This window comes from Pristiophorus japonicus, chromosome 3, assembly GCF_044704955.1.
Source record: "Pristiophorus japonicus isolate sPriJap1 chromosome 3, sPriJap1.hap1, whole genome shotgun sequence".
In the NCBI taxonomy this organism is placed as follows: domain Eukaryota; kingdom Metazoa; phylum Chordata; class Chondrichthyes; family Pristiophoridae; genus Pristiophorus; species Pristiophorus japonicus.
Genome location: NC_091979.1, coordinates 70,556,943 through 70,574,196, shown reverse-complemented (window position 1 = coordinate 70,574,196; position 17,254 = coordinate 70,556,943). Strand labels below are relative to the sequence as shown.

Here is a 17,254-nt window from a genome sequence, read left to right as displayed (position 1 = left end):
CCCAGAGCCCACCAGTTGCCCTGTCTGGCCTCACTACATCTGGGGACGATGCCGATTTGCTGGGGTTTGAGGAGTCGGAGGCTCCTGACCCCAGCTGCCTACAGCATTGCAGTGCGAGAGGGGAATCTCGCAGGCCAGCTCTCCGGAGGGTTAGTCGTCAAAATCGGTCTGCTCAACGACAGGCAGACATGGAACTGGACTTGGCGGAAATGTCCAGAGAATACACAGGAATGCACCGTGAGCTGATGAATGCATTAGGATGGATCCCAGTGAGCATCGACAAGCTCGCTGCGACTGTTGTGCAGGCAGCGTCACAGATTGTCAGTGCGACTCGGGAGTCCTGCGAGGCCATCAGTCTGCAGCTGGGCCTTCCAAGCCAAGAGCTGGTCCAGGGCATCCCCAGACGCCGTCTACATTGTCTGGCCCCCCAGCACAGCAGCCCTGTAGCAGCCCTGCTTTAGGCACTGAGGCTTCATTGAGGAGGAGTAGCAGGCATGGGAAGGGCGGGTGGGGGGAGAAGTGTGGATAAGAACCATTAAGGGCTGGCACAAGTCTGTGATATGGATATATAGAGAATTATAAAAAGTGTAAATAGTTGTGTGATAACAATTGACTCATCTTGAATTGTCTTGCTGCAGGAAGCAGTTTACTGTTTATTTACTTTTACTTTAACCATTGTTTCAATTGGGGTTTTTGCAGGGGAACATTGTTAATTATTCATGTTTATAAAAATGTTTGTTTGACCTTTGCCATTGGTGTCTTGTGTCTCATTGCAGAATTCAGTGTAGATTAGCCGGCATGGTAGCATACAGTAGCGAATCAACGCTGCAAACCCACCTTCCCCATTCAAGCAAACTGGTCAATGATGAGCTGTCGATATAAGGCTCTTGCTGCGGCCACATCTCCACGCTGCCTCCCCTGTGGTTGTGGTGGCATTGCAATGGACTCCTCACCAAGCTCCTCTTGTTTATCCTCCTGAGGTGGTCCTGCAATCCCCACTGGCAATGCCTGGTCCCTCATGATGGCTAAGTTGTGTAGCATGCAGCACACGCTGTTGAGGGGTGTGTTGAAGGCTGCTTCCAGAGCGGTCCAGGCATCGGAAGCACTCCTTGAGTATGTCAATTGCCTATTCGATGTTGTTGCGGGTGTTTGTCATTGTAGTGCCGCTCGGCTTCTTTGGCGGGGTTCTGGAGGGGGTGACCAGGCCATATCATTTGTCCCCATTCAGCCAGCCCTGCCCTTGTCTTTGTCGCTGAAACATTTGTGAGATGCTAACGCAACATGAAAGCATCATGTGCGCTCCCTGGATAGCAGTCCTTTACTGTGAGGATGCACTGCGTATTGTCGCAAACCAGCTGTACATTGAGGGAGTGGTATCCCTTTCAGTTTCTGTAGACCTCTGTGTTGTGTAATGGTGCTCGCAAGGCGACATGTGTGCAGTCAATGGCTCCTTGAACCTTGGGGAAGCCTACAAATCATCCAAACCCTGGAGCCCTCACATTCTGGCTGTCCTGCTCATTGCGAACTTTATGAAGTCCATTCTGCGTGCGTACAGTGGCCATGTAAACTGGCGAATGCGGCAATGTGTAGCGTGCTGTGAGATGCTACATATGTCCCCTGCTGCTGCCTGGAAGGAGCCGGAGGCATAGAAGGCCATTGCCACAGTCACCTTCACCTCGATAGGAAGTGCAGTCCTGTTGGCGCTGGTAGGCTGTAGGTCTGTCTGTAGGAGCTGGCTTAGCTCTATCAGCACTTCTTTTCGGAAGCGCAGCCTTCTAACGCACTGCGCTTCAGAGAGGTGGAGATATGAGGGATGTTCCCTCTAAACCCATGGGGGGTAAGGCCTCCTCCCCATACGTCTGCGACCTCTTCGAATCTGTGGCCTAAAATGGCCAGGAACTCTTCTTCCAGTTTGAAGCCTCCTGTCAATAGCAACCAGCATGATACGCTGGCGAACTAGTATTGTCCACATTGAAATCGCTCACTGACCTTGTAAACAAAGTGTCATGGCAGATAAAAGTGCCATTTGCAACTCGGAGCCTCACACGCGTTCTGCACGCAACTGCGATATAAGATTCTCCAGCCTCCGTTGAAATATGCTGCCAATAGCGCCTGCTGCACCCTGGGACCACCTGTATATTCAGGTGTTTCCTGGGCGGGCGTTAAATGAGGCGATAAGGCCAAAAGTTCCATCCGAGTTCCAGCCTTGCACGACGATTGATGTCATAATCATGGGCGATAAGTTTTTGCGCCAGTGCAAACCAATAGCCGAATCTGCCAGTGCCAAGTCCCGGATGCCGGGCATCACGCCCAAAAACAGCTGGGGTGCTTAACGAGGCGCAAATTAGCCAAATATCCAACCCTTAAGATTTAGAGGCAAACCCTTCATTACATAGATTCTTGCATCTTTAAAACTAGTTCCCCATAATCTTTTTTACGAAAAGCATTTGAAAATAAAAGTAATCTAATCTTTGGACTTAGATACCAAACTATTCAAGTAACTGCACCCATCCAATAGTTTTTATTACAAAATAACAGTCTGCAGTGCACTATAAGCCATCAACATGAAAAGCGACTGAGATGCTGTAACAAGTAGTAACAAGGCTCAAGAAGTTAATAGTCATGTCAAGCCCAATGTATCAGTGCCCTGCAACACATCCCATATGCCGGATTTTACTCTCAGCGGCAAACAAACAGCACCAGCTGTTTGTTATAATTGCATTCATAGAATCATAGAAGTCTACGGCACAGAAGGAGGCCATTCGGCCCATTGCATCTGTGCCGGCCGAAAATGAGCTATGCAGCCTAATCCCACTTCCCAGCACTTGGTCCGCAGCCTTGTCGATTACAGTACTTCAAGCACTTTGGCAGAAAAAACTCAAAGAGCAAGTTATTATTTAAATGGAGATAGATTGCAAAGTGCTGCAGTACAGCGGGACCTGGGGGTACTTGTCATCATAGGCAGTCCCTCGGAATCGAGGAAGACTTACTTCCACTCTTAGTATGAGTTCTTAGGTGGCTGTATAGTCCAATACGAGAACCACAGTCTCTGTCACAGGTCAGACAGATAGTCATCGAGGGAAAGGGTGGGCAGGGAGCCTGGTTTGTCACATGCTTCTTCCGCTACCTGCGCTTGATTTCTGCATGCTCTCGGCGACGATACTCGAAAAGCTCAGCGCCCTCCTGAATGCACTTCCTCCACTTAGGGCGATCTATGGCCAAGGACTCCCAGGTGTCATTGGGGATGTCGCACTTTATCAGGGAGGCTTTGAGGGTGTCCTTGTAACGTTTATTCTGCCCGCCTTTGGCTCGTTTGCTGTGGACGAGTTCCGAGTAGAGCGCTTGCTTTGGGAGTCTTATATCTGGCATGCGGACTATGTGGCCTGCCCAGCGGAGCTGGTCGAGTATGGTCAGTGCTTCAATGCTGGGGATGTTGGCCTGGACGAGGACGCTAATGTTGGTGCGTCTGTCCTCCCAGGGGATTTGCAGGATCTTGCGGAGACATCGCTGGTGGTATTTCTCCAGCGACTTGAGGTGTCTACTGTACATGGTCCACGTCTGAGCCATACAGGAGGGCAGGTATTACTACTGCCTTGTAGACCATGAGCTTGGTGACAGTTTTGAGGGACTGATCTTCAAACATTCTTTTCCTCAAGCAGCCAAAGGCTGCACTGGCGCACTGGAGGTGGTGTTGGATCTCATCATCAATGCCTGCTCTTGTTGATAGGAGGCTCCCGAGATAGGGGAAGTGGTCCACGTTGTCCAGGGCCATGCCGTGGATCTTGATGTTTGGGGGGCAGTGCTATGTGGCGAGGACAGGCTGGTGGAGGACCTTTGTCTTACTAATGTTTAGCGTAAGGCCCATGCTTTCATACGCTTTGGTAAATATGTCTACTATGCCCTGGAGTTCAGCCTCTGTGTGTGCACAGATGCAGGCGTCGTCCACGTACTGTAGCTCGACGACAGAGGTTGCAGTGGTCTTGGACCTGGCCTGGAGACGGCGAAGGTTGAACAGCTTCTCACTGGTTCTGTAGTTTAGCTCCACTCCAGCGGGGAGCTTATTAACTGTGAGGTGGAGCACGTCAGCGAGGAAGATTGAGAAGAGGGTTGGGGCGATGACGCAGCCCTGCTCGACTCCGATCCAGACGTGAATTGGGACTGTGATGGATTCGTTGGTAAGGATCACGGCTTGCATGTCGTCGTGGAGCAGGCGGAGTATGGTGACTTACTTTTAGGGGCATCCGAAACAGAGGAGGACGCTCCATAGACCCTCGCGGTTGACAGTGTCAAAGGTCTTTGTAAGGTCAAAGAAGGCCATATATAAGGGCTGGCGCTGTTCCCTGCAGCTGTCGCACTGCAAAGATCATGTCCATTGTGCCCTGGAGGGGACGAAATCCGCACTGCGACTCCGGGAGAAGCTCCTCGGCCACGGGTAGAAGACGGTTGAGGAGGACTCTAGCGATGACTTTCCTAGTGGTTGATAGCAGGGAGATTCCTCTGTAGTTGCCGTAGTCAGACTTGTCCCCTTTTTTAAAGATGGTCACGATCACTGCATCTCTGAGATCTCCCGGCATGCTCTCCTTCCTCCAGATGAGAGAGATGAGGTCGTGTATTCACGCCAGTAGTGCCTCTCCACCATACTTCAGGCCTCAGCAGGAATTCCATCCGCTCCTGTAGCCTTGTTGTTTGTTAGCTGTCTTATGGCCTTTTCTACCTCATGAGGTGTTGGGGTCTCACTGAGGTGGGTAGCATGCTGCGGGATGGAGTCGAGAACACTCGAGTCAAAGGTAGAGTCTCGGTTGAGGAGATCTTCGAAGTGTTCCTTCCAGCGGGCCCTGACTGCCTCGGTGTCCTTGATGAGTGTTTCCCTGTTCTTGGCCAGGAGTGGGGTGGGGCTTTGGGAGTTTAGTCCATATGTGGCCTTGACTGCGGTGAAGAATCCTTGCACATCATGGCTGTCGGCTAGCTGCTGTATCTCCTGTGCTTTCTCCATCCATCACCTGTTCTTTAGGTCCCGGGTTTTTTGTTGGACCTTAGCCTTTAGCCGTCTGCAATGCTGCTTTGCTGTTCCTGAGTTGGGTTGCTGTTTAAGGCTCAGAAATGCCCTGCGCTTGCAGTCTTTTATTGTGCATGAACCACAAAAGGTTAGTATGCAGGTACAGCAAGTGATCAGGAAGGCCAATGGAATATTGGCCTTTATTGCAAAGGGAATGGAGTATAAAAGCAGGGAAGTCTTGCTACAGTTGTACAGGGTATTGGTGAGGCCATACCTGGAATACTGCATGCAGTTTTGGGTTCCATATTTACGAAAGGATATACTTGCTTTGGAAGCAGTTCAGAGAAGGTTCACTAGGTTGATTTCAGAGATGAGGGAGTTGACTTAGGAGGAAAGGTTGAGTAGGTTGGGCCTCTACTCATTGAAATTCAGAAGAATGAGAGGTGATCTTATCGAAACGTATAAGATTATGAAGGGGTTTGACAAGGTGGATGCAGAGAGGATGTTTCTACTAGAGCTAGACTAGAACTAGAGGGCATAATCTTAGAATAAGGGGCCGCCCATTTAAAACAGAGATGAGGAGAAATTTCTTCTCTCAGAGGGTTATGGATCTGTGGAATTCGCTGCCTCAGAGAGCTGTGGAAGCTGGGACACTGAATAAATTTAAGACAGAAATAGACAGTTTCTTAAACGATAAGGGAATAAGGGGTTATGGAGAGCAGGCAGGGAAGTGGAACTGAGTCCATGATCGGATCAGCCATGATCGTATTAAATGGCGGAGCAGGCTCGAGGGGCCATATGGCCTGCTCCTATTTCTTATGTTCTTATGTTAAGACCATATCTAAGTACTTTTTAAATGTGATGAAGGTTTCTGCCTCTATCATCCCTTCAGGTAGTGAGTTCCAGACCCCCACCACCCTCTGGGTGAAAACATTTCTCCTCAACTCCCCTCTAATCGTTCTACCAATTACTTTAAATCTATGCCCCCTGGTTATTGTTCTTTCTCCTAAAGCCTTTACCCATAGAATTTTTATGTGGTTTTGCACTTGTAAAGCTTCATTGTACAAGCCACTTAAATATTATAAAATAATTTTCAGCAACGTAAATCCAGGACATTTATATTCAGAAATCAATAGTTTCTAAATAACTTGTGTATTTAAACTATATATTTCAATGATTGTTATATTATGTTTATGGCTATGTTAATTAGACTTTTCACCCGTAATTATGAGATGTACGTTATCTGCAATTATAGTATATGCTATATAAATTGCTTATGTTGATGACATTTTTCACTTGTAATTATATGGCACATATTTAGTATGTGCACACACACACACACACATACATATATATAATATTTACATTTACATACAGGAGAACATTTATTTTGCATTTTGATACAAGGAAGGAACACATCAAGGAGTGAAAATGATATCATAAACTGCGAGGGGTAAAGGTTGAGCAGTTTATGAACATCATGCTACTGCCATGCAAAATCTTGAGAGTGTTTTATTCTGTACAATGCATGTAAAAGCTTAACAATACATTCCTTTGTAGTTTTCTATTTTCATTTTCTTCATGACAAAAAAATCATGTCTGAGAGTGGCAGAATTGAATTACTTGGCTTAAAACAATGGAATTGTGATTTATTTCACCACTACAGGAAAATATCACAGCTAGTGTATAGAGAATAATGGATATTAACGTGACTGCAAAGTGATAACATAAGCAAGGGGTCAAAATGTCAACATGTGAAAGCAAAGCTCAAGCACTTATAACTGTCATCTGAAACCCAAGTTAGATTACAGCTTTGAAATCACTTCCCGTCCCCAGTCCTTATTCACACATACTGTTTATATTCAGCTTTGAGCCTATTTTTGTGCTTGCAACTATACTCTGATAGTTGGTATTATATATGTTATTTCTTGCATAAAAAGGTTTAATGATTGTGATCTCCTTACCACAAACCATTGAGAAATAATGTATAGGAAATTATATGTCAAATACACGTTACAAACCAGAAAACTGATTAGATTCATTAAAGGCTTCTTATGATTTAACACATAACATTTTAGAAAACTTTTTTTATACTCAAACATAAGAATAGTCTCAATGATGTCATACCTGTGCACTCAGAACTCGAGAGCTACTTGGCTGCTGCAAATCTTTCATTTTCTCTGGCAAGTCTGAATGTTCACTTTTACAGGTGTTTGCCAATTGGGCAAGAGCACAACTCTGATTCATACCATCTTGTATCTTATACTTAGGCATCAGGAAACCTAGAATGTAATCATATCATTGAGTTGTTTCAAATTTCTCTTTACATAAACAAAATTACTCATTCTTTCAAGGACAAATGCTCAACACAATATTCAGGTTATTAATGGTACTTAACTTTTAAATTTAGTTATTTTAACGTATTATACATAGCAAAAGAAATTGTAACTGTATGATAAATAATATGGTTCTGCTAACAATGCATGCATTGTTCTGTAGACATATGCACAGAAAATAAAAAACACATAGCAAATAATCAGGTGGCAAAGGCAGACACACTGACTATCTGGTTTACAGTATCTTGCGATGTCGACATCTTGACATGTTAATTAAGAGACCGCACTCTGCAGTTGTCAGTATGGGAATGTCTAGCAACCAGATCACTACAGACTTTTCCTATTACCCAGTCTTCATGAAACAATCCATAGCTCATGGATTCTATTCAATTTGTTATAATGACAGTGTTTAATCACACAGCCTGCTCTATAGCAGAAATAAGGTCACATACGTGACCATCAAGTCGCACAACATATAATGTCTGGCTGAGATCTCTCACATGAGCTGCCCAAAAATACACAAATTATCAGTACAAATATTTGAGACAAAAAAGAAATGTTGTTGAAGCTATATGCATGCTACATTGCTAGATTTGTATTGCTATATGATGGTTATACATTCTAGCCGTTAAATTTAAAACACATTTGAAATTATGCGAATGGAAACATGTCATTGATGCATTGATTACGTTATTAGAAATTGTTCACATTGCAAGAGTTTAATTTGGGGGGTTTACATTAAAATTGTAATAGGAAAATGGTAGATGCCAATGGATTAAAATTCTGCCAGGTCTCTCCTTGGAGACTTCATATCGATAAGCTTTGCTAGCAGGAGCTCACATTCTATAAATTAATTAAGCTCTTTATTCCATAACCTGTTATCAGACTGTGCAGCGACATCTGGGTATATAACTTGCTGAAAGAAAATTTGACATTTACCTGCTGTGGATGGCTTAGGAAGGCACTTTTGAAATGCCTGCACAGCCTGGTCAGCGATTGAAGGATCTGATGCTGAATGACCAATCGTGTCTTGCCCAGGACTGCTGCATTCAGCACTGCAAGGCATTTCTCGTTCAAGTGTTTTTGCTTTTGGAGAAACATGTGTCAGATGGGGTGCTTCCTCCAGGGATGAGGAAAGTTCACATTCAAGGCAGGCTGATGTTTTAGGAACATGTCTTCCTGTTGCCCGGTTTGTAGAATCAGGAAGGGGAAAAGTTCCAATTCCACTGTCCAATGTTCTCATCTGACAGCTTGACCCTGAGTTATAGGAAAAGTATGTGAGGGGGTGGAGCAACTGGAAATACTGGCTGTTACAGGCAATGAAATGGATTATTGTGGAATAGGGCAACTTGGAAAGAGTTGCTAAAAAAACATTATTAAACATTAATTAACATTAAAAACATGAATTAAAAAACCTTCCAAATAATGACAAAAACACTGTTGTAGAAAAATTGTACAGAAGCAAAATATAAATTGATGCTTCATAATATTTCTGATATCCCATGGTTTCTGATATGCATTGTATATATTTACCTCATTAATAGAGAAACTGCATAAAACATTTTCGTGTAAAACATTTTCAGTATCCGTACAGACATACATCGCTGAAACAATTTGTTTTGTTATGTTCATTAACTTATTTCCTGTTAACAAAATCAACTATCTTTGTGGGTTCAAGTTCCACTCCAGTGACTTGAGCACAAAAATCTAGGCTGACACTCCAGAGCAGTGCTGAGGGAGTGCTGCACTGTCAGAGGTGCCTTCTTTCTGATATGACATTAAACCGAGGCCCCATCTGCTCCCTCAGGTGGACATAAAAGATCCCATGGCACTATTTCGAAGAAGAGCAGGGGAGCTATCCCCGGTGTCCTGGAAAATATATTCCTTAATTAACATAACAAAAACAGATCTAGTCATCATCATATTGCTGTTTGTGGAAGTTTGCTGTGCGCAATTGGCTGTCGCGTTTCCTACATTACAACAGTGACTACACTTCAAAAGTACTTCATTGGCTGTAAAGTGCTTTGGGATGTCCGGTGCTTGTAAAAGGCTCTATATTAATTAAGTAATTCTTTCTTTCTTTCTTTCTTTCTTAATTATTTGTCTTTCTTAATAACCAACTTCAGTAGATACTGCTAGTTGTAATATAAAACCCTCCTTTTATTTAAGGGATAGAAATCTGGGCTTGTTCCCCTTTCCCTTCAAATTTAAGGCAGTTTGAATCATGACAGCTACTGCCTTGCCAAACCACCAAGATTGGGCAGATTAGGAAAAGGGGAGGTGCAACGAGACCTGGGTGTCATGGTTCATCAGTCATTGAAAGTTGACATGCAGTTACAGCAGGCGGTGAAGAAGGCAAATGGTATGTTGGCCTTCATAGCTAGGGGATTTGAGTATAGGAGCAGGGAGGTCTTACTGCAGTTGTACAGGGCCTTAGTGAGACCTCACCTGGAGTATTGTGTTCAGTTTTGGTCTCCTAATCTGAGGAAGGACGTTCTTGCTATTGAGGGAAAGTTCACCAGACTGATTCCAGGGATGGTTGGACTGACATATGAGGAGAGACTGGATCAACTGGGCCTTTATACACTGGAGTTTAGAAGGATGAGAGGGGATCTCATAGAAACATATAAAATTCTGACGGGACTGGACAGGTTAGATGAGGGAAGAATGTTTCCGATGTTGGGGAAGTCCAGAACCAGGGGACACAGTCTTAGGATAAAGGGATAGGCCATTTAGGACTGAGATGAGGAGAAACTTCTTCACTCAGGGAGTTGTTAACCTGTGGAATTCCCTGCCGCAGAGAGTTGTTGATGCCAGTTCATTGGATATATTCAAGAGGGAGTTAGATATGGCCCTTATGGCTAAAGGGATCAAGGGGTATGGAGAGAAAGCAGGAAAGAGGTACTGAGGGAATGATCAGCCATGATCTTATTGAATGGTGGTGCAGGCTCGAAGGGCCGAATGGCCTACTCCTGCATCTATTTTCTATGTTTCTATGTTAATAATGGACATACACATCTGCTTAGACCATTAGAGACAATAACCCAGACATTTCACGCTGTTTTTGGCATCATTTCAGTGCATTATCAGGGTAAGTAATTTTTCTTGTGGTGGCAAACCGGGGTGGAAGCTACTTCCGCTGGTTTTCTGTTCTAAAGTTGACACTCCGAATATCTTGCGCTTTTTGATGCTGCCCACCAAGTGGGCACATTGATGTATATTATAATGAGAGTAAGTGGCACTGCAACTCTGAGTTTCCTACTGTTACATTCGCAATGCATTCGGGGGAAGTTAGAATGAGATTTATGAGGCATAGCTTTTGCCTGGTTCAACTGAGGCAGACGTAAGTAAGAGGTTTGTGAGCCTGAAGAGTTCCAAAATTGGTTTCTGCAGCTGAGGTGGCTTTTTGCAGTAATGCGTTTGCCGAGACAGACTGGCATTTGCTTCTCACTGTTTCTGAAAATGTGAGACTACCTGGAAATTTTGACTCCCAACCACTTCCATCTACAATAAGGACTTCTCGGGATCAAATATTGCATTCCCTATAGGCATATCTTTGTATCAAGTATGAGGAGCAGGAAGAGGAGCGGCATTGGATGGAGCAAAGGAGAGTTGGGCAGCATTTATGGAGGATTCAATCCCTATCGATCCTATAAAATGACGACACATCAGCCACCTACAGCATCACGCCAATATTCATTACCTGACAAAGGGTCATAGACCTGAAACGTTAACCTCACTTTCCTTTCTCCACAGATGCTGCCTGACGTGCTGAGTGTTTCCTGCATTTTCTGGGATAGAAATGACACTATAACTTTAAAAGAAAATTAATATAAACTAAAGCTTTTATCTAATCCATATTGGTCTTTCTATATTACTTCTATGACCATAATCTTCCAATCTGGCAAAGAAAGCACATAAGGGGCTGGATTTTGGGCTTTTTGGATTTCGGGGCGTTAATCACAGCGTGGCATTAAAGTTACTGCCTAAAAATAGTTTGCACCTCTGACTGCAAGTTTTGGTGAAATTGTAAGTTGGAGGAGCGTTGGCATAAAGTCAGGTGTTACATAACGGACTTTGTGCGCCCAAGCCGAAACTTGTGGCGGTAAAGAAGTTTCACTGTTGTTTAGTGCCCTGCAACGTAATGTTGTATATTGTATGTTTTTATTTTGATGGGGGGTGTTTTTGTGACTTTGTTTCAGTAAAATTTATGACTCATCATTTGCCTTTGGTATCTTGTGCATCATTCCAATGTTTAGCGGAAATGTGCCTTTATGGGGGCACATAGCGTGTCCAGTATTAGCTCCATCCCTCAGTTTCCTCCATTTACGAGAGCCAGTCCATTACGAGCTGGTGATATGCGAGTGTTAGTCTGGCAGCATCTCCACTCTGCCTCCCCCGTGGATAGTGTGGCTATCCAATGAGTGCCTTGGCAGGCTCCTCTTCGTTGTCCTCCTCCTCCTGAGGTGGGCCTGCAATCCCCACTGGCAATGCCTGGCCCCTCATGATGGCCAAGTTGTGCAACATGCAGCACACCACAATGAATTCGGAAATCTGTTGAGAGTATTAAAGGCTGCCTCCAGAGCGTGCAGGCATGGGTCTGCCTGTAGGAGATGGCATATCTCTGTCAGCACTTCATTTTGGAAGTGCAGCCTTTTTACACACTGCTCCTCAGAGAGCTGGAGGTCTGAGCGTTGGTGTCAGTAAACCCATGGGGGATAAGCCCTCCTCCGCGGATGTCTTCAGCCTCTCATCATCTGTGGGCCGACATGGCGAAGAGTCCTTCCTCTAGCGTGACGCCGCTTGGTAAGAGCAAGGAGCATGCTACACTGACGAAATAGTAATGCCCCAATTATATTTTCTCATTGAAGTTGTCAGGGCACTGTAAAAGCAGATAAAAGTGAAGTTTGCAAGTTGGAGCTTCACACAGCATTATGTGCATAACCGTTGTAATCAATCTGACCTGCGATGTAGGATCCTAATCCCTCCATTTAAAAATGCTGTCAATACCTCCTGCCTCACCTTGGGACAGCTTGTTTTTTTCAGGCGTTTCCTGGGGCGGGCATTAAATGAGGCGTTTTGGCCCAATGTTCCATCTGGGGCGTTAGCGCAGTGTTGCACGATGATTGACATCATCATCACGCTAAAAAAGGTGGGTGGGGCGGTAAGTTTTTGCGCCAGCGCAAACCAATAGCTGAATTTTCTGGCCGGGCGGTAAATCCTGGATGCCCGGCATTAAAGCCCAAAAACAGTATTTAATGCCCTGGCGCGGACCGAGGCGTAAATAAGTCAAAAATCCAGCCAAAGGTTTTTAAGTTATACGGGAAAGTGAATTTACCAATTAATACAATGTGCTCATGCAAATCCTATCTATTTAATATAATTCATATATTATTCCCAGCAGTTTATTCATTATATCCTATAATGATTCGTTAAGATCCAATTTATGAATTTTAAGTTGCAATTGAAAAAACAAAAATGTTTACAACCAAGGGCTCAATTTTCCCCAAGCCCGTTTTCTGGCGTATTGCCAGAGTTACGCCCATTTTGTGGGCCAGAAACGCGGCGGAAATAATTTGCCAACGTTTCCTTGATGTATAATTCGAATTTGGCACCGCGCATCGTGTCCAGTCGCCTCGGGGGGGTGGAGCCTACTGTCTGCGCCGAAAAATAATGCCGCACTTTCTGCACATGCGTGGGAAAAAAAAGTTATGTTTCTGACTTTGTTGCAATCAACGCGCATGCGCAGTACAGCTCCGTGCTGGCAATCAGCCATTTTTAAAGAGCCAGTTATGTGCGAGAGAAGGTTGAGAGCTGTGTGAGAGTACTGCAGAAATCGCAGCTGCAACACCACAAGATGCAACGTGGTGCAAGGACCAAGAATTTCTTAAAGGAAGAAGTGGAAGCACCAGTTACTAATTAGTGATTGAGAACAGATGGCAGGAGCTGGACACCAGCAGAGGTCACATAAAAGTTCCATCCAAAGAAATGAAGAAACGCTGGAACCAAGTTGCAGAAGATTACTGTGTAATGATGACCACTACGCGATCTGGAGGGCAGTGTAAAAAGAAGCGGCAGGACCTTGGACAAGGAGTTAGTGTAAGTAATATTTTAATTTATTCAATGGAATTGCAATTGCAAATGTGACCATCTGTATGTCCCACCCAGAGGAAAGACACCCTCTTTAAAAAGTTAGGTTTTCATCTTTGCAGAGGAAGGTGGCACATAATAAAAGGGAAAGAACTCGAACAGGAGGAGGCCCAGCAAATCTGTACCCACTGACATCCTTGGAAGAGAGGGTCACTGCTTTGATGGGTCGTGCCTGGAGAAAAGCTATCACCACTGCACAAGCTGGGCCCACACTCGAAGGAGAAGGTAAGTCCTGCAAATTCATCGTGGTCCTTCAAATCAGCCTGCTGCCTACCCTGCGATGGGTGAGCCTACTCATGCCACCCACCCTGCCCCCTCCTCTGCTGCTAACCATTTGACTGTTCTGTTATACTTTGCAGAACTTGAGGCCAATCCTGACGATGCAGAAGATTCCGACACGGATCTTCCAATCCAACCCTCCAGACCAAGAACATGGGGGTGAGGGGCAGAGGGAGAGGATGGAACTGGATGAAGCTCCCACTGTTTGCACTGAATTTGGAGTAGGTGCCGCTCATTGCGGTGACAGCCCCTACCATGATTCGTGGTTTGAGTGCTGGTGGGACATTCCATGGTTTCACACCTTCCGAGTTTGCAGGATCCAGTGGTGGTTGTGTGCAGAGAGGCACACCTAGGGCCCCACTGTCCCAGGCTACGGGTGCCAGTGGTGGGTGCAGCGAGGCACACCCATGAGGAGAAGGGGAAGGAGAGCTCGACCACGCTCTCCTGAGGTGCAGGATCTAACAGATGTGGTTCAGATGACATCATTGAGTGTGGAGAGTATTGACCTTACCCGATCACTCCTGGACGCCATCAGTGGGGTGACTGATAAAGTAGCGGGACTGTCGGGAGAAGTAACAGCAATGACACGAGAAATGGGAACAATGTCCAGGACCATCAGTGAGGGAATAGTGGCCACGAGGGAGGGAATGTCAGAGGTAGTGCAAACATTGTCACTGACCATGAGGGAGGAAATGTTGCAGGTAGTTCAGACAGTTTTGCTCAACATGAGGGAGGGAATGTTGCAGGTCGTTGACACACTGTCAGGGCGCATGAGGGATGGCATGTTGGAGTTAGCTGCTGCAATAAAGGAACATGCCCAGACTTCGTGCCCATTGACAGAATCAACTGTCACTCCCAGTCCAATCCCCACACCAGCCCCTGAAGAGCCCAAGCCATACCCTCCAACTTGCCACCTGGGCCCTCCAGCTTGCCGCCTGCCCCCCCCCCCCCCCAAACAGGTGCGCAGTACACGAGATCTTAGAAAAAATAAGCTTGGTACCAAGCCCAGAAACACTGTGCCACCGCCTGCAGATAGGGGTGGTGGCGAGTCCAAGGCCAAGCGCAGCGAGCGGTCTGAGAATAAGGTGGAGGAGAGATGGGTGGATGCAGCCTTTCTTTGCTGTTGTTGTTATTATTGTTGTTGTTACTGTTCTCATATTAAAAGTTTTTTGTAAGTTATGTAAATTTGCAAGTTTATAAGTTTGTAAGTGATCTTAAATTAAAGTTTGATACAAGAATAATTTTATTAAAGTTAAGTTAAGTACAAAAGTACTGTTTGTTAAACTTTTGAATAAAATATATATTTACATTAAAACTGAATCATGTTCCATTAACACAACACAACATTACAGAACAACTCCAAACAGTAAACATGGTCCATGTGGAATAGTTGTCGCTGAGCCCTCAGGTTCATGGATGAGCTGCTGGCGCAAGGCTCGAGCAATCGTTAAAGGGGCACGATGGCCCGCCCTCCTCCGCCGTCGTACTCCGGCCTCAGGCACTTGCATGGTTTCCTCATCCTCGTCGTCCTTCTCTTGCTCGTCATCTGCATCTTCCACATCATTATCATCAGCCACTCTCACCCCAGGTGGATCTTCCACTGACGGGAGCTGCTGCCTCATGATGGCTAAGTTATGCAGCATGCAGCACACAACAGTGAACTGACTGACAATCTCAGGGGAGTGCAGCAAGTAGCCTCCGGAATGGTCCAGGCATCGGAAACGCTGTTTCAAGGTGCCAATGGTCCTCTCTATTATGCGGCGCGTCGCAATGTGCGACATGTTGTATTCACGGTCAGCTTCCGTCCGGGTTAGGTGCAGGGGCGTTATGAGCCAGATGGCGAGGCCGTACCCTTTGTCTCCCAGTAGCCAGCTCTGCCCTTCTGACTGCTGCTGAAACATGGCAGATATAACGCTGTCGTGTAGGATGAATGCATCATGGGTGCTCCCAGGGTATCTTGCAGCAACCGACATGATGCGATGCATGTCGTCACACACGAGCTGCACATTAATGGAGTGGAAGCCTTATCTGTTCCTGTATATCTCGGAATCCTCCAAAGGTGCTCATAAGGCGATATGGGTACAATCTATGCAGTCCTGTGCCTTTGGGAAGCCAGCAATCCTGGAGAAGCCCACAGCAGTGTCATGCATTGCTTGGGTGGTCATGGGGAACTTTATGAAGTCATTCCTCCGGGCATACAGTGCAGCTGTCATCTGGGAAATGCAGACATGTGTTGCATGTTGAGAGATGGCGTACACATCGCCAGTTGTCGCATAGAACGAAAGTGCAGCTGAAACCTTCACGTAAAAAAAAAAACTGGCCTAGAAAAATCATAACTATGTCAGTTACGCTGGCGCAAATCGTAGGGGGAAACTTGGAAAAAAATAAAGATGCCCAAAAAAACGGCGCTCGCCAAAAAAACAGTGCAAGTTCCTGCAGAAAATTGAGCGCCATAATGTGTCACCTTGACTGAAGTAATGGCTCTGAATTCGCGGTCAGCGGCATAACTAAAGAGTACGGCGTCGACATCCAAATGAAATCCGCACTTACCTCATACAAACCCCCTTTCGAAACATTGCATTCAAACGCTGAAGAGTTGTGCGCAGTGCAGTGGCCCACAGATCCCAGGGGCGCACCGTGTGCGTATGCAAACCTGGGATCACGTGGGGCAGTGCTCCTTTTACTTCCTGACTCTAGGCCAATCAGGAAACAGAGGAGATTGCGGATTTGCCCACAACTCATTTTAAATAATTTGGCAGCCAGAAATAATATACCGCTGCACAGCACGGCCCCATAATCATCAAGATCCATGCCGCTGCCCTAGACAACGTGAACCATTTCCCATACCTCGGGAGCCTGTTATCAACAAGAGCAGACATTGACGACGAGATTCAACACCGCCTCCAGTGCGCCAGTGCAGCCTTCGGCCGCCCCGCCTGAGGAAGAGAGTGTTCGAAGACCAGGCCCTCAAATCTACCATCAAGCTCATGGTCTACAGGGCTGTAGTAATACCCGTCCTCCTGTATGGCTCAGAGACATGGACCATGTACAGTAGGCACCTCAAGTCGCTGGAGAAATACCACCAATGATGTCTCCGCAAGAACCTGAAAATCCCCTGAGAGGACAGACACACTAATATTAGCATCCTCGACCAGGTCAACATCCCCAGCATTGAAGCACTGACCACACTTGATCAGCTCCGTTGGGTAGGCCACATTGTTCGCATGCCTCTGACACAAGACTCCCAAAGCAAGCACTCTACTCGAAACTCCTTCACGGCAAACGAGCCAAAGGTGGGCAGAGGAAACGTAACAAGGACATCCTCAAAGCCTCCCTGATAAAGTGCAACATCCCCATTGACACCTGGGAGTCCCTGGCCAAAGACCGCCCTAAGTGGAGGAAGTGCATCCGGGAGGGTCCAGAGTACCTCGAGTCTCATCACCGAGAGCATGCAGAAATCAAGTGCAGGCAGCGGAAAGAGTGTGCGGTAAAC

At 45.9% G+C, this 17,254-nt stretch overlaps 1 protein-coding gene across 12 annotated transcripts in view; it reads right to left on the bottom strand.

Annotated features, from left to right (window-relative positions):
* LOC139259753 (nck-associated protein 5-like) overlaps nt 1-17,254 on the bottom strand; it is a 1,255,355-nt gene that overhangs the window by 54,424 nt on the left and 1,183,677 nt on the right. For 11 of the 12 annotated variants that reach the window (XM_070875434.1, XM_070875435.1, XM_070875433.1 and 8 more), the window contains 2 exons: nt 8,272-8,589; nt 7,124-7,278 (listed from right to left, as the gene is read on the bottom strand). In XM_070875434.1, the coding sequence (XP_070731535.1) occupies nt 7,124-7,278; nt 8,272-8,589 (473 nt within the window). Of the gene's footprint in view, nt 1-7,123; nt 7,279-8,271; nt 8,590-11,035; nt 11,124-17,254 lie in introns of those variants that run through there. The other variant, XM_070875442.1, reaches the window with a different exon arrangement.